The sequence below is a fragment of the Teleopsis dalmanni genome, chromosome X (assembly GCF_002237135.1).
Source record: "Teleopsis dalmanni isolate 2A chromosome X, ASM223713v2, whole genome shotgun sequence".
Classification (NCBI taxonomy): Eukaryota; Metazoa; Arthropoda; class Insecta; order Diptera; family Diopsidae; genus Teleopsis; species Teleopsis dalmanni.
In genome coordinates this window covers 78,052,313-78,066,403 of record NC_051848.1, presented here as the reverse complement: position 1 = coordinate 78,066,403, position 14,091 = coordinate 78,052,313, and the positions used below count along the sequence as shown (strand labels likewise).

Genomic DNA, 14,091 nt, shown 5'->3' with positions numbered 1-14,091 from the left:
ATATAAACATTCAACACCGGCCGCGTTGAAGCACGATCATGTGTTCAATTTTCTGGCAGCATCGCTAATTTGTGAACTGGACGCCTCAGAATTCCGTTGCTGGTATTGACGTCAACGACCCTGACCTTATTGTCGCGACCTGTAATTACGGCTTCCACCCTTCCGAGCTTCCACTGGTGAGAGGGAAGGTTGTCTTCTTGGACGACGACTAGTCGGTCGACTGCGAGATTCGGCTGCTCGAACTCCCACTTGTTCTTGGGCTGCAGCTGTAGGATGTAATCTTTCGACCAGGCCTGCCAAAACCTCCGTTTGAGCTCGCATAACAGACGCCAACGTTTCAAAGTGCTCAATTTGTTGTCGCCTTGCGCGGATTCTTGCGGCAGCGTGTGAAGAGTACCTCCTATCAACAGGTGTGCTGGTGTTAGCGCCTCTTTGTCGTTTGGGTCTTGACTCAATGGACTGAGTGGACGAGAATTTAGCAGGGCTTCTACCTCTATGAGCACTGTTTGCAGTTCTTCGCTGGTAAGGAGCGCACTGTTGGTTGTTCGTTGTATGTGGTGTTTTGCCGACTTTACCGCCGCTTCCCATAATCCTCCGAAATGAGGTGCCCTGGGTGGTATGAAGACAAACTCTATGCCCCTTTGTGCAGCATAGTATGCCAGATCGTCCTTGTGCTCTCGAAACGCCTCTATCAGCTCTCTCAGCTTGCGATCGGCACCTACAAAATTTGTCGCATTGTCGCAATAGATTTTTTCTGGGAGTCCTCGTCTTCCGGCAAACCTTTTAAGACAAAAAATAAAACAGTTAGTTGTCAGATCTGTTACAAGTTCTAAATGTATAGCCTTTGACGTGAAACAAACACTGCGATATACATTTTAACTGGTGGTCGACCACGAATTTTCAAAGTGGTGTATACAGGCCCACAAAAATCGACACCGCTAATTAAAAAGGGTCGTAGTGCCTTTAACCGATCTGCAGGTAAGTTTCCCATTACTTGGGTCAACAGCTTAGGTTTGTATCGAAAACAATGTATGCATGCTCTTACGGTTTTACTGCATGCCTTGCTTGAATTTATGACCCAAATTTTTTCACGAAGCAGCACTTCTAAGGCTTTTGGACCAGCATGACAATTGGTTGTGTGGAGAAATCGTAAATAAATCTCGACAAAATGCAATTTCTTAGGTAACAGCAAGGGAAATTTTGAATCATAAGACAGTGGTGCGTTTAGTAGACGACCTCCTACACGAAGCAAATTGCATGTTCGAGAACCATCTTGGACTGTATGAATGAACGGAGTTAGTTTCTGAATGCTAACTGGCAATTTATGCGACTTCTTCATTTTTTCGATCTCATCCCTGAATTCGTGATTTTGAATGAATTCAACGATTTTCAAGAATGCCCAATTAAGCTCCTTTGATGTCGGAATAAGAGCGTTGGCTCTCTCATTTTTCTTAGTGATAAAACGTAGAATGTACGCGAAAATTCTCAGCAGTCTTGGGTAAGATGATTGGCTACAGATTAGTTTTGAAATGACATTAGTTTCAATTTCAACTGCTAAAAGTCCGACCTTGACCTTTCGTTTCTCTAAATTTTTTTCATCTGTTGATAGTGGAAAATGACTATTTTTTGGCCAGTTAGTTGCATCTTGAAGCAAATATGATGGGCCACGAAACCAAATTGAGTGAATCAACTCATCTACATTACATCCTCTGGAGACTAAGTCTGCAGGATTTAGCTTTGATGGAACGTGTCTCTAAAGAACTTCGCTCGTCCATTCTTGGATCTCTGCAACTCTGTTTGCTACAAATGTTGCTAAAGTGGATGGGTGAGTTTTAATCCAATGAAGTGTAATTTCAGAGTCTGTCCAAAAATAAACATCACCGATTTCGCAAGTTATCAACGGCTGAATTCGATACCATAGTTTAGCCAATAAATGAGCGGCACACAGCTCTAATCTGGGTACTGATTTTGTGCTTAAAGGAGCAACCTTAGATTTGGCAGTTAACAACTCAGAATGAATCCCATTCGAATTATGGATTCGGACGTAGATGCAACAGCCGTACGCTCTTATTGACGCATCGGCGAAACCGTGAATATCGCATTTTATATTTGAATGAATATGAACATACCGCGGAATGGAAATAGAGTCCATCTGAGTCAGGTTACTTTTAAATGCTTGCCAGCTAGAATCGAGATGCATAGGAATTGACTCATCCCAGTCAAGCTTCTGAAGCCAAAGTTCTTGCAATAAAATTTTTGCGTTAGTCACTATTGGGCATACTAGTCCGAGGGGATCGAAGAGCCGAGCTGATACTGATAGTATGTTTCTTTTTGTTGCTCGCAATTCATGAAACTTTTCGTCTACATGGAACTTAAACGTATCATTCTGGGGAATCCAGTGTATACCTAGCGCCTTTGTGGAATCAGTATTATTAACATTTAGAAAGAAGTCTGACGAGTCATACGTTTTATGGTTTGAAAACCATTTCGCTAATTTAAGTCCAGCCGAATCAAGAATTTCAGTACATTGGGTACGAATTGTTTCCAGTTCCTTCAGACTGTCAGCTCCAGTCAATAGGTCATCGACATAGAAGTCATGTCGGATAACCCTTGCTCCAACTGAATGAGAATTCTTGTACAGGTCACTTAAGTAGTTTAGGCAACGTGTTGCCAAGAAAGGAGCAGGTGAAGTACCATATGTCACTGTGTTCAGTTTATAAACGCTAATCTGATCCGTAGGTTTTTCCCTCCAGAGAATAAGCTAAAAATTGCGATCTGCCTCGTCAACTTCGATTTGACGGTACATTTTTGTAATGTCAGCAGTCATCGCGTATTTGTGCATACGAAAGCGAAGTAGGATTGAATACAATTCTTCTTGTACCGTTGGACCAACCATTAGAATGTCGTTCAACGACACTTGTGAAGATGTTCGGCATGAAGCATCGAACACGACGTGAAGTTTTGTCGAGGTACTCTGAGGTCTCAACACACACTGATGCGGTATATAGTAATGAGGTGTCGAAGAAAAGTTGTCAGTAGTTAATGTCATGTGACCTAAGTCACGATACTCTGCCATAAACTCCATATACAGCTTCTGAAGCATACAGTCTTTCGACAACCTGCGTTCCAGTGAGAGAAAACGATTTTTTGCTGTTTCATATGACTGACCTAGAAGGTTGGGGTTGGACTTGAAAGGAAGCTGCACCTTAAGCCTCCCTGAAGGTAAGCGTAAAATTGTGTTGAGAAACTTGGTCTCACAGTGTTGTTGTTCTATTGTGTATTTTTTGACAGTGAGCTCCTTGGAAATTTCTTCCAATTCCCAGAATTTTTTCACAAGAGAGTTTAAGCAGAAATCACCTGTTGACTCTGCTTCTTGAAGGCGTATTAAATTGCATATCTTAGATGCATTACTTGGGACATCTTTATATTTTCCTGATACAATCCATCCAAGTAAAGTTTTTTGGAGAATTGGAAGATTAGTACCTTGTTTTATTTGTCCAATCGACAACAGTTCGAAAAAGCTTTCGGCACCAAGTAGAAGATCTATCTTTTGAGGTTTGTGAAAGTGCGGATCAGCAAGTGAAAGATTGGAAGGAACATTCCAATTACTCATTGACACAAATTTGTCGGGTTGGTAAGTGGAGATTGAAGGTATTACCCAAAAATCAGTAGAAAACTCATAAGAGTTAATACGTGATCTCACAGTGGCATGTAATTTTTGCCGTACTGTGGAGTTTGTTTCACCAATGCCAATTAGGTTTAGAGTTTTCGCTTCTTTTTTTAGTTGCAGTCGTTGTGCAAGTTCCTCGGTTATAAGGTTGACTTGAGAACCGGAATCGAGCAGTGCTCTGGCCAGCTGATACTCTCCAGATTTTCCTTGAATGGTTATGACTGCAGTGGCTAGAATAATTTGATCGTCATTCGATGAGCTATGATTCACAGAGGCACGAGAAATAATAGGTTGTTCTGGATTATAAGATAAACCTGTTTGAGGAGTGTTAGTAGAATATTGGTGTAAAAGAGTATGGTGCGACCGATTACACACTCTGCAGCGTGACGCCTTGCATCTAGATACCGTGTGCCCTTTCTTGAGACAATTTATGCATGCCGAAGATGATTTAATGAAATTGAACCGTTCAGTAACTGAGAGGGCAGCAAAGGCGGAGCATGAATTTATTACATGTTCCTTCGCATTACAGAACAAACATCTACTTTCCTCTTGCGAACTATTTTTCTTGCACATAAGTGACGATTTTACATTCTTACCTTGCCAGTTGTCTTGTTTTGGCCTGTTCGATCGAGACCTTGACGTAGAAGCTTCGTCAGCAGAAATGTGTTGGTATCGCTTATTTAATGCAGTCTCGCAATCAGACCAGAGCGGCAGCTTATTGTAATCTAATTGCTCCTCCCATTTAGATTTCGTGGCGGCATCGACTCTTGACATGCCTAAATGAATAAGAATCGCATTTGAAATGTTCTTATCATCTCCTATTGACAATAGGGACTCATATATGGCAGAAACAGTATCTATGATATTGCGTAATGCAGAAGCAGATGGCTTGTTCATTTCTGGCAGTTCAAAAAGCTGCGAGATACTATCGAAAAAGATTAGACAAGTGTTATCGTAAACTCTTTTTAAACTAGCTAATGCCTTTGAGTAATTAGTTTCAGTGAGTTGAAATGCCTTAACTGTACCAAGAGCTTCGTCAGACAAACACGAAATGAGATGATTGAATTTTTCAATATCACTTAGCGACTGATCATTGTGCACTAAGCTTTCAAAAAGGCTTATGAAGTTTTTGTACTCAGAATGTTTCCCACTAAATTTAGGTAAACGCATACTTGGCAGCCTGGAACGATGATTGCTGCATTCATGCGAAGTATCAGGAATACTAGACTTGCGGTTTTTACCTAACGCCTGTAGAAACAATGATTTCGAAGCAACGCAGATTTCTTCTAGATCTGGCCGAAATACATCAAACTCGTTGATACACTCTATTTTTTGTTGGCAAGTCATGGCCTGTTTAATGTATGAATTGAGAATGTCCAACCTACATTCCAGTTCTACAGGGTTTAAATCAACAGTTTTTTCAGAAATTACTTTTTTAATACGCAAGATACTGGCCACTACAGTTTCTCGCTGCTGGAGTAGTTTATCCAATTCTTCATTTTTTTGTGGGGATGATGCTCGCTTTTTAGTTGACATAGTGAACACAATTTACTAAATTTTTTAAGAGAGAAGGCAATGCAGCGCAAAGAACGATAAGAGTATTTGAATACTGTTGAGCGACGGTTGTAAGTAAATTCCAACAAAGTAAACGCGAGAAATTAGCGAAACGAAAGATGCACTCACTTTGTTTATAGAATAATAAAAAACGATAAATAATCAATATTGTGATTATGGGTAAATTCCAACAAAGTGGTTGCAAGTAACTAGCGAAAACGAAAACGAAAAATGCATTCACTTTGTATATAATTTGCCCCTGCAAATTACTCAATTATTTGTATTAAATAATTGGATTTACCGAACGTATTTGTTAATGAAGCTCAACCTCAGCTTCGTAAATTTGTTTCATGTGTTTTAAAAGTGCAAATAATTACCAGTGCAAAGTTATTTAAAATACTTTCTTGACTATTTTGTTTAGTCAGAGCATGACCTGGTACAACAATTTCATTATTTGCACTTTCTTACCTGGCAAACGGCAGTGGTGTTACAGTTGCACTCCATCCAGAAAGAGAAAACAGCAGCACTGGTGAATAGAAGCAGCAATGAAGAGCTGTATCGATCTGCAGTGACAGCGAACAGCAGCAGCGAAATGCAGTAGCAGTCTGCAGTAGCAGCGGCCAACAGCAGCAATAAGAATTGAGCAGGAAACTGCAGTAGCAGCGGCCAACAGCAGCAATAAGAATTGAGCAGGAAACTGCAGTAGCAGCGGCCAACAGCAGCAATAAGAATTGAGCAGGAAACTGCAGTAGCAGCGGCCAACAGCAGCAATAAGAATTACCCAAAAAAAAAATTATAGCAGCAGCCTGTACGTGTTTTCATCAGATAGATGAAATTGGCAATTTGTTGATTTTTTTTTTTTTTTATTAACGATTTTTGTCTGGTGCTGATACTTGACACCACACCGACATTTACCGCAACCACTTCACACGTGGAAAATGAAAAATTAAACTGAACGAAAATCACGATGCTGCCAATTGCAGCTCCACCGAACAATGTTCACTAAATTTCATTTTTTTTTTTTTAAAGTTTTTTACTACTTGACTTCAAGTCCCTGCTCGGGCGCCAATGAAAAATACAAGAGTTTTTGTATTTATTGAAGTTATAAAAAACGAAAGTTACAACGAAAGTATTTTATTCAAATTAATTACACTTTATTTAAGAAATTAAAATTTTAATAAATCACTTCGAAAATCGAAAATAAAACGCGTGCTGTTCATTTGGAACTTGAAATGCAAGAGAGCGATCGAGAATGCTAGTTCAATCTTGAAGTTAAAAAACTGTAAAATAATATTGTTTTTATATTTTAAAGTACCGTATATGTGCAAGGTTGACGAAAGTCAACATTGGGTTGCATATTTACCATAAAAAAATGAGCAGCACGCGCGTTATTTTAACTACTTTTAAAAGAAAGCAAATTAAACATAGAAAAAAATATAAACATTTAACAGTAATTATTCCAGAAAAATATATGAATTATTAGTTAATTAAAATTTATTTACAATTGAAACGGAAGTGCGTACTTGGATGTTTAAATTTCAAACATCTCTATATTTTTCCAAAGGATTATCGAAGGTATATTATTAATTAAAAATAACGCAATTTATTGTTGTAGAATAAAGTAAATATATAAATGTATTAACACATTAGAAACTTAGATGTGTGCCTAATTATGTATATAATAAACTACGAATTAAGTTGTGCTTTTATTTTTTATTTTTTCCATGATATACTAATAATTATAAAAAAGGAAAAATCCTGAAGAGAAATTAATATTATTAATTATACTTTGATTGAGTGTTGTTATTATATATACAAATATTGAAAAATTAGAATCACAATTTTCGGATCAGTTGGATAGCAATTGCTTTAAATTAGGTTTAGCGCAACATTTATTTAATAAATTAGAAAACGTTCATTCCTATATATGTTGCTCTAATTGCAAAATTGAAACTCTTCTATCTTTTTTCATTAAAGTAAGAATTTACTTCATTTTAAAATATTTCAATCGAGATAATAAAGTGTCGAATTTTAAATATAAACAATTATGCTTTCAACACTTATAAACAGTACAAAAGTGTTCATATTCTTTAAGTGATTTTTTGCTTAAACAAAAAATATTTTAGTTTTAATTTTATAATTTATTAAATTTATTTATAATTTATCTTTAATTTAATAGTTCCTTATTATTTTTGGTTTAATATTAAATATTTTTAAAATAGTAATATTATTTTGTATATATTAAGTTATTCTAAATTGTATTTACATAAAATTGTATATTTGTTAAATAAAATATTTTGGTGGATAGGCCTATTGGGGAACAGAACACCTAAAACTCGGTAACACGCCAGCAAGCATACCTCTTAGGTGGTGCGGAAAATGCTTATATATTTAATGCGATGAAATTGATCCTTATTGTTTACAATGTTGTTATTAACTAGTTAAGAATTTCTTGAATTTCATATACAAAAAACATTTCACCTTACTGAAAGGATTGCTTAAAACTACAAAAAATATGTAGTAGTAAACAGTATATACATTTTTCCGATTTTCTATATTGAAAAAATTTGATGCACAAGCAAAAACTGTATTACAATATACCAAACTTTTTTTGAATTTTAAAGAATTATATTAATATTAATCTTTTTAAAACAAAATATTAAAACAATGCAACCTAATACTCGAAATGTATGAACACATACTAACTTTTCTATTAGATGCTCAGCATATATATAAATATAGTACGTATATGTGCAACATGATTAAAAGAACTTTTATTTTAATAAATGCGATACAATTTTTTTAACTTTATTAAAACAATTTCATGACTAATTATATATACATATTTACATATATCAATAATAGCTACTTTATATTTACTATTGATTTTAGTTTACCAATTCTTCATTTATATTTGATTTATATAGCGCATTTAAAACTTTTATGTAAATTGAAGTAAAACTGATATAAAAAATCGTGCCTATATTTACTCATTATAATCGTATTAATATATACAATGGATTTTCCAAGAACAATAATTTATACTATTTCTTCTAATTAGAAGAAATGGCTACATACTAAAATGCAACCACAAATGTAGTAAATATTTAAGTTATAAGCCACACCGTTTTTAATATTTGACAATTCTGGTATGGTAAATAAGTAAAAGAGATTTTCTTTGCGATATTACACAAAGAGGCACCATTATTCAAAATTTCCTCTCAGTTTCTTTTCTTTATCTTCTTTGATTAAGACATTTGTCATTTTTAGTTTAATTTATAAATACCTAACAAAATGAATTACTGTGTCTTAAATAATATATGTTAATTTATGCAATTCTTAATATATGTCTCGCTCTCAACGAACGCAAATATCAATTCTTTCAAAATACGCTGGGAAATAATAAGTCTGTTCCACGAGCTACTCGTAGTAAAACTCAAGTAAAACACAAGTAAAGCACAAACTGAGAACGTAACACAAATAAAGTATAAAATTACACACTTTACACAGATTTTCATGGTACAGCTTTCTGTAAAATCTGGTGAGAACACCAGTGCTGTAGTAGTGCCAAAAATGTAACTATTCGTTACTTTGTATTCGTTACTCAAGAAATACCGGAGTAATTATTATTTGATTATGATTATTATTATGAAATAATAGGTTATAAATGCACCCCGACCTAAAAGATCTATTGTGCACTGCAAGTGGTTTAATTTTGGCTACAATTTTCAAACTGCCTGCTTTCTAAATAATATTTAATTAATATTAAGTATAATATACATACATATAATATTATATTAAAATATATTGAACTAAATAATTTAACCGAATTAATATTTAATTATTAATAAAAGTTATAAATTTTAAATTAGCTTACTACTCTGATAATTTATAATTATATTACAAACACTATCATCTATATTTACGCTAAAAGTTCATTAAAATAAACAATGGTAAAAAAAGAGTAGATAAAAAAGAGTAGACACATTTTTTCTCCACTCGTCTGTCAGAGCAATCCTAGAGCAAAAAAAAAAAAGAATTAATTTGCGTTAACAAGTCAAACAAACATGTTATACAATTTCTCGTGCGCGGTTCAAACCGCTTTAATAAACAAAATAATTAAGTTAGAAAAGTTACTTAATGTAAACGAAAACCCGAAAAGTTTTAAAAGTGTGGTGAAAGTTATAAATCCTAGCTATGGCAGCCAATGACTTGTGACATTATCCTAATTATCCTAATGAAAAAGGATTTTTTTTCATTTTCATGTAGTACCAATGTTTCCCGATCTCCTCCTACAAACGTGACATTTGAGCCATATAATGGTTGATGATTTGGCCCTTTCAGCGTAGCCGATAGCAACGTCATAAGTTTGTCAACTGTCTATTGCATTTTTGGCCATTTTGGGTGATGATCACTTAGCTACTTTCCATTCCGTTGACTGCCGAATAGATTTTGGTGTTAATAGACAGAACCAAGTTTTATCTATTGTTACATACCGATGCAAAAATTAAAATTTATATCGCCACGTTATGGTTTTTGGTCAACTGTCAGCAAAGTCAATTACTTTGAAAAAGCTTCCATATAAGCACATGTTCAGGCAAAATGCAGCCAAATCATTTCAGTGAATCTTTAAGATGCCAGCTATCCAGTTATTTCCTACAAGTTTACTATATAGCTTGCCAAAACAATTTTGTGGACTGATGTTTTGACATTTTTTGGTGGTGTCTACACCTTTCTTGGGGACCAGCGGCCGATGATGTGTTCGACATCATCGGTATTTATAGAACCAGGTTTAAAGTCATTTGTCTCAATTACAAGCAGGTATTGAGACCTGTTTGGATATATGGATCACAACTATGGGGTTGTACATCTGCCTCAAATAGAAAATTAATCCAACGCTTTCAAACCGACATGCTAAGTGTCATTACATTTAAACACACCAATAATCGCAGATGAATTGAAATACTACGCTGAAGCACATAAACAGCTTCTCATCAAGGAAGGAGCATGCTTACATGTCAACTCGCAAAAATCATATACAGATGGATCCAAAACGCTTCAAGGTGTTGGAGCAGGAATAATGGAACTCAGAACACACTCATCAATTACAATAAGCACAACCTCCACGATTTTCCATGTGCAACTCTATGCTATAATAGAGACCGTGGAGATCTTATCCAAAAAAGGACTTAAGAGAGTTCAAATGAATATATTCTCAGAGAGCCAATCAATTCTCAAGGCTCTAAATAGCTACATATTCACATCAAAAGTTTTTATAGAGTATAACATTGCACTCAATCACTGGGCATCCACAACCAGGTCTCTGTGAGTTGGGTATTCGCCATTTTTTTATGCCAAAAAAGGGCAAAAAAGCCCATCATCGGTCCAACTCCCTTCTTTGACTTCAATAAAATGAACATAAAACAGGAGACCAAAAAATCGATCTAACAAAGACTCAATAAATATTGGAATGGAATGGACGACCTACATCATTCCAAAAAATTTTTGAATTTTGATATCAAAAGAGTAAACACCGCTGTCAACCTAAACAAGAAGAGTCTAAAATCACTTTCTGGTGCACCAACAGGCCACCGCATGCAATAAACACCCGCACAAAATATGATATATCCAACACTAATATTTTCAGGTTTTGCTGTGATAAGGAAGAGTTTATGGAACATCTTATCACCAACTGTGATGCAATAGGCCACATAAGAAACAAAATTTTAGGTGCATTCTAACTAGAGGATGAAGACCTTCGAAAACTCTCTCTGAAGTAGTTGGTTCGGTTCCTCGAGATACAGAAGGTCTAAATACAAAGGAGTGCACAATAAATCATGCTGGTCGTAGTAGCCTTAGCCTAACCCAAAGTCCCACCTGCCATACCATTGATCACTGACCAACATCAGCGCGTTATTCATGGAACAACAGGGCAGCTCCCAAATAGGATACGGTTTTGAGGAATTGTTGGACCCTATGCTCCGCTGGGAGTTGATGGGGAAAAGAAAAATACAAATTTTTTATGTTTTGTTAGAATACTTTGCCTTTCGGCACATCCAACTTCTGAATGGCTTGCGTAAGCATAATCTAACCTAACATATTTACTGTTTGACTGCTCGCTGGGTAAAAAGACCGATTGTTGATCATGTCGCAGTGTAGGTTGAGTTCGTATATTGCACAAGTTTTCGTTTGGTTTGATTTTGACATCAGTCAGCAACTGCCCTGGAACGTTAAGAGCGTTACCGTATAACATCTCTGCAGGGCTGGCGTTTATATCTGCTTTCGCCGCTCTCCTGAGACCCAATATCACTACAGGAACGATTTGGGTCCAGTTACTGGAACGTGACAACATATTGCTGCTTTCAGTGTTCTACGAAACCACTCGACCATGCCATTAGCTTGATACTTTATCACTAGTAGTTTCGTTACCTCTGTGAATACAGTGGATTCAAATTGACGTCCTAGGTCAGTTGTGACTGCTTGCGGAGCGCCATAATGTGCAACCTGATGACTGATCAGTAAATACTGCTGCCACTTCTTCTGCTGTAATGGTCACTAGCTAACGCGAAAAACGATCGATACATGAGAGAATATAACGCTTTCCTTGTGACGGGGGCAATGGGTCCAATATGTCCATGTGTTGAAATCGGTCACCTACCGCTGCAAAAGAACCGATAGGCGTGCAGGTATGGCGTTGGACCTTCAATTTTAGGTATGCAACACACCTTCGGACGAAAATTGCTGTATCTTTAGCTATACCGGGCCACACGTATTTTGCTTGGACAATTTTGCAGGTTGTATTGATCCCGGGATAGGACAAAGAATGAAGCTTGAACAATACTTGGACAATTGTTGTCTGCAATTTAATGGAACATATGGGCGGATGTGAGTGTCAGAAACATCGCAGTACAATTCAACGTCTGAATTTGGTAGCTTCCACTTCTTCAACAAAAATGCTTTTCCAGACTGGTCGTTTAATAACTCGTGCAGTTCCGGGCCTGTTACTTGGTCAACCGAAATTCATTCTACATCGCTTGCTTCACACTGGACTGCTGCAATTTGAGAAAGGGAGTCTGCTACCACGTTATCAGCTCCAGCTACGTGACGGATATAGGTAAAATATTGGCTCACAAATTCAAGTTGATTTGTCTTAGTACATACCTAAGATGCCTTTTCAATTGCTTGCTGGAATGCATATGCGAGTGGCTTGTGGCCAGTGAATAAATTGAACTCACGATCTTCTAACGTATATCAGAAATATTGGAAGGCTTGATAAATCGCTGTCAACTCTCGATCATAAGTGCTGTATTTGATTTGAGCTGAACTCAATATTTTCGAGTAGAATGCTAATGACTGATGTACTCCATCTACTATTTGCTGAAGGATGGCACCATCTGCATCTCCTGAGGCATCAGTAAAAACCGTAAGTTGGGCCGGCTCCAGTTTATCTTTACACTGCTGGAATGCCGCCACGTCATCAAGGGACCAGGCGATTGCTGTTTTGTCGTTTTTGCGGTTCCCAGGCATTAACGAAAAAAAAACGTTGTTGGCTATGAACGGCACCTTGCAAGAATAGACGGTAGAAGTTTATCATTCTTGAAAACTGACGCAACTGCCTAACGGTTGTAGGTAAAGGGAACTCACAAATGACCTGTACTTTTTTCTGGGTTGCGGTGATGTACGGATTCCGAACGTCATAAATTTGAACTCAAACAAACCAAATAGAGTTGTATTATTTTTAGTGTGTCGGTGGCCGCCACTGGGATCTGATGGTACGCTTTCGACAGGTCTATCTTCGAAAACATAGTTTTTGCATGTGAAATAGACGTTATATCATGTATAAATGGAATTGGGTAACGGTCGCGCTCGTCTCTGCGTTGAGCATTCGATAATCCCCACAAGGTCGCCAACTTCCATCCCCTTTACGCACCATATGGAATTGACTAGCCCAACAGCATTTGGATGGCTGACAGATACCCGCTTGCAGTAAATACTTAAACTCTTTCTTTGCTTCAAGTTTACTACCAGTTAGGCATCTCAGACAGGCGAATAATGGTGGGCCTGTTGTTTTGATGCAGTGCTCCAGTGATGTAACGGTTCTTCGTCGATTCGCGTTCATCGTTGCCAGGTCATGGCACTTGTGTAACAGCTCGGCGTACTTCGTACCTACGCTGCATACGCGCATCTCGATCGTTTACAACTTGGCAGTGTCACCTTTGACCATAACAATTGTTTTGTTGTCAACCAGTCGCTTTCATTGCATATCCACCAATAGGTCATAGTGCCTTAGGAAATCGGTACCAACGATAGGGCAACTGAGATCTGCAACCACGAAAGTCCATGGGAAATCTTTGCGCAGCCCAAGATATAACTGAAGACGTTTCTCCCCAAACGTGCGAATGTGAGTACCGTTGGCTTCAAATAAATTTATCGTCGAAGCACTGCCCGTTTTGCACGAATGATGCAAAAATTACCGTGGAGTCATTGAGATGTCGGCACCCGTATCTATTAGAAATATGGTGGTCGTAACTGGATCCTTAATGCTGAGTCAAGTTTATTGTATGCTGCCTTCGTTGTGGCTCGACGACGACGAAAGAACGCTTAGTTTTTTTGTCTGCGATGATGCCGTAAAACTGCAAGGCTATCTACAACTGCGTCGCTTACGTCCAAACCTGGAATGGACCAGCACCAATCTGGAAGAGTGCTCGATTGGAAACGTAGTCGGCTGCGGTCTCTCGACAAACGCCTACATTTGCTGTTGACGGGAGTTCATGTCTTAACAACTCAACCGTTACTTGATTTGATCTAACCATTGACGCACCTTTTATGCTTCTGACCAGTTACCGCCGCTAATTGCCTGCTTCGTA

At 37.3% G+C, this 14,091-nt stretch overlaps 1 protein-coding gene across 1 annotated transcript; it reads right to left on the bottom strand.

Moving 5' to 3' along the window:
- Positions 1 to 2,761: 2,761 nt before the first annotated feature.
- On the bottom strand, positions 2,762 to 5,206 carry LOC119688568. Its single transcript, XM_038103241.1, has one exon. The coding sequence runs from the start codon at positions 5,204 to 5,206 to the stop codon at positions 2,762 to 2,764; it is 2,445 nt and encodes an 814-aa protein (XP_037959169.1).
- Between the last annotated feature and the right edge of the window lie 8,885 nt (positions 5,207 to 14,091).

What these genes read in the sequence shown, in the direction of transcription:
- LOC119688568 (XM_038103241.1), bottom strand. Translation starts at nt 5,206, where the DNA reads ATGTCAACTAAAAAGCGAGCATCATCCCCACAAAAAAATGAAGAATTG.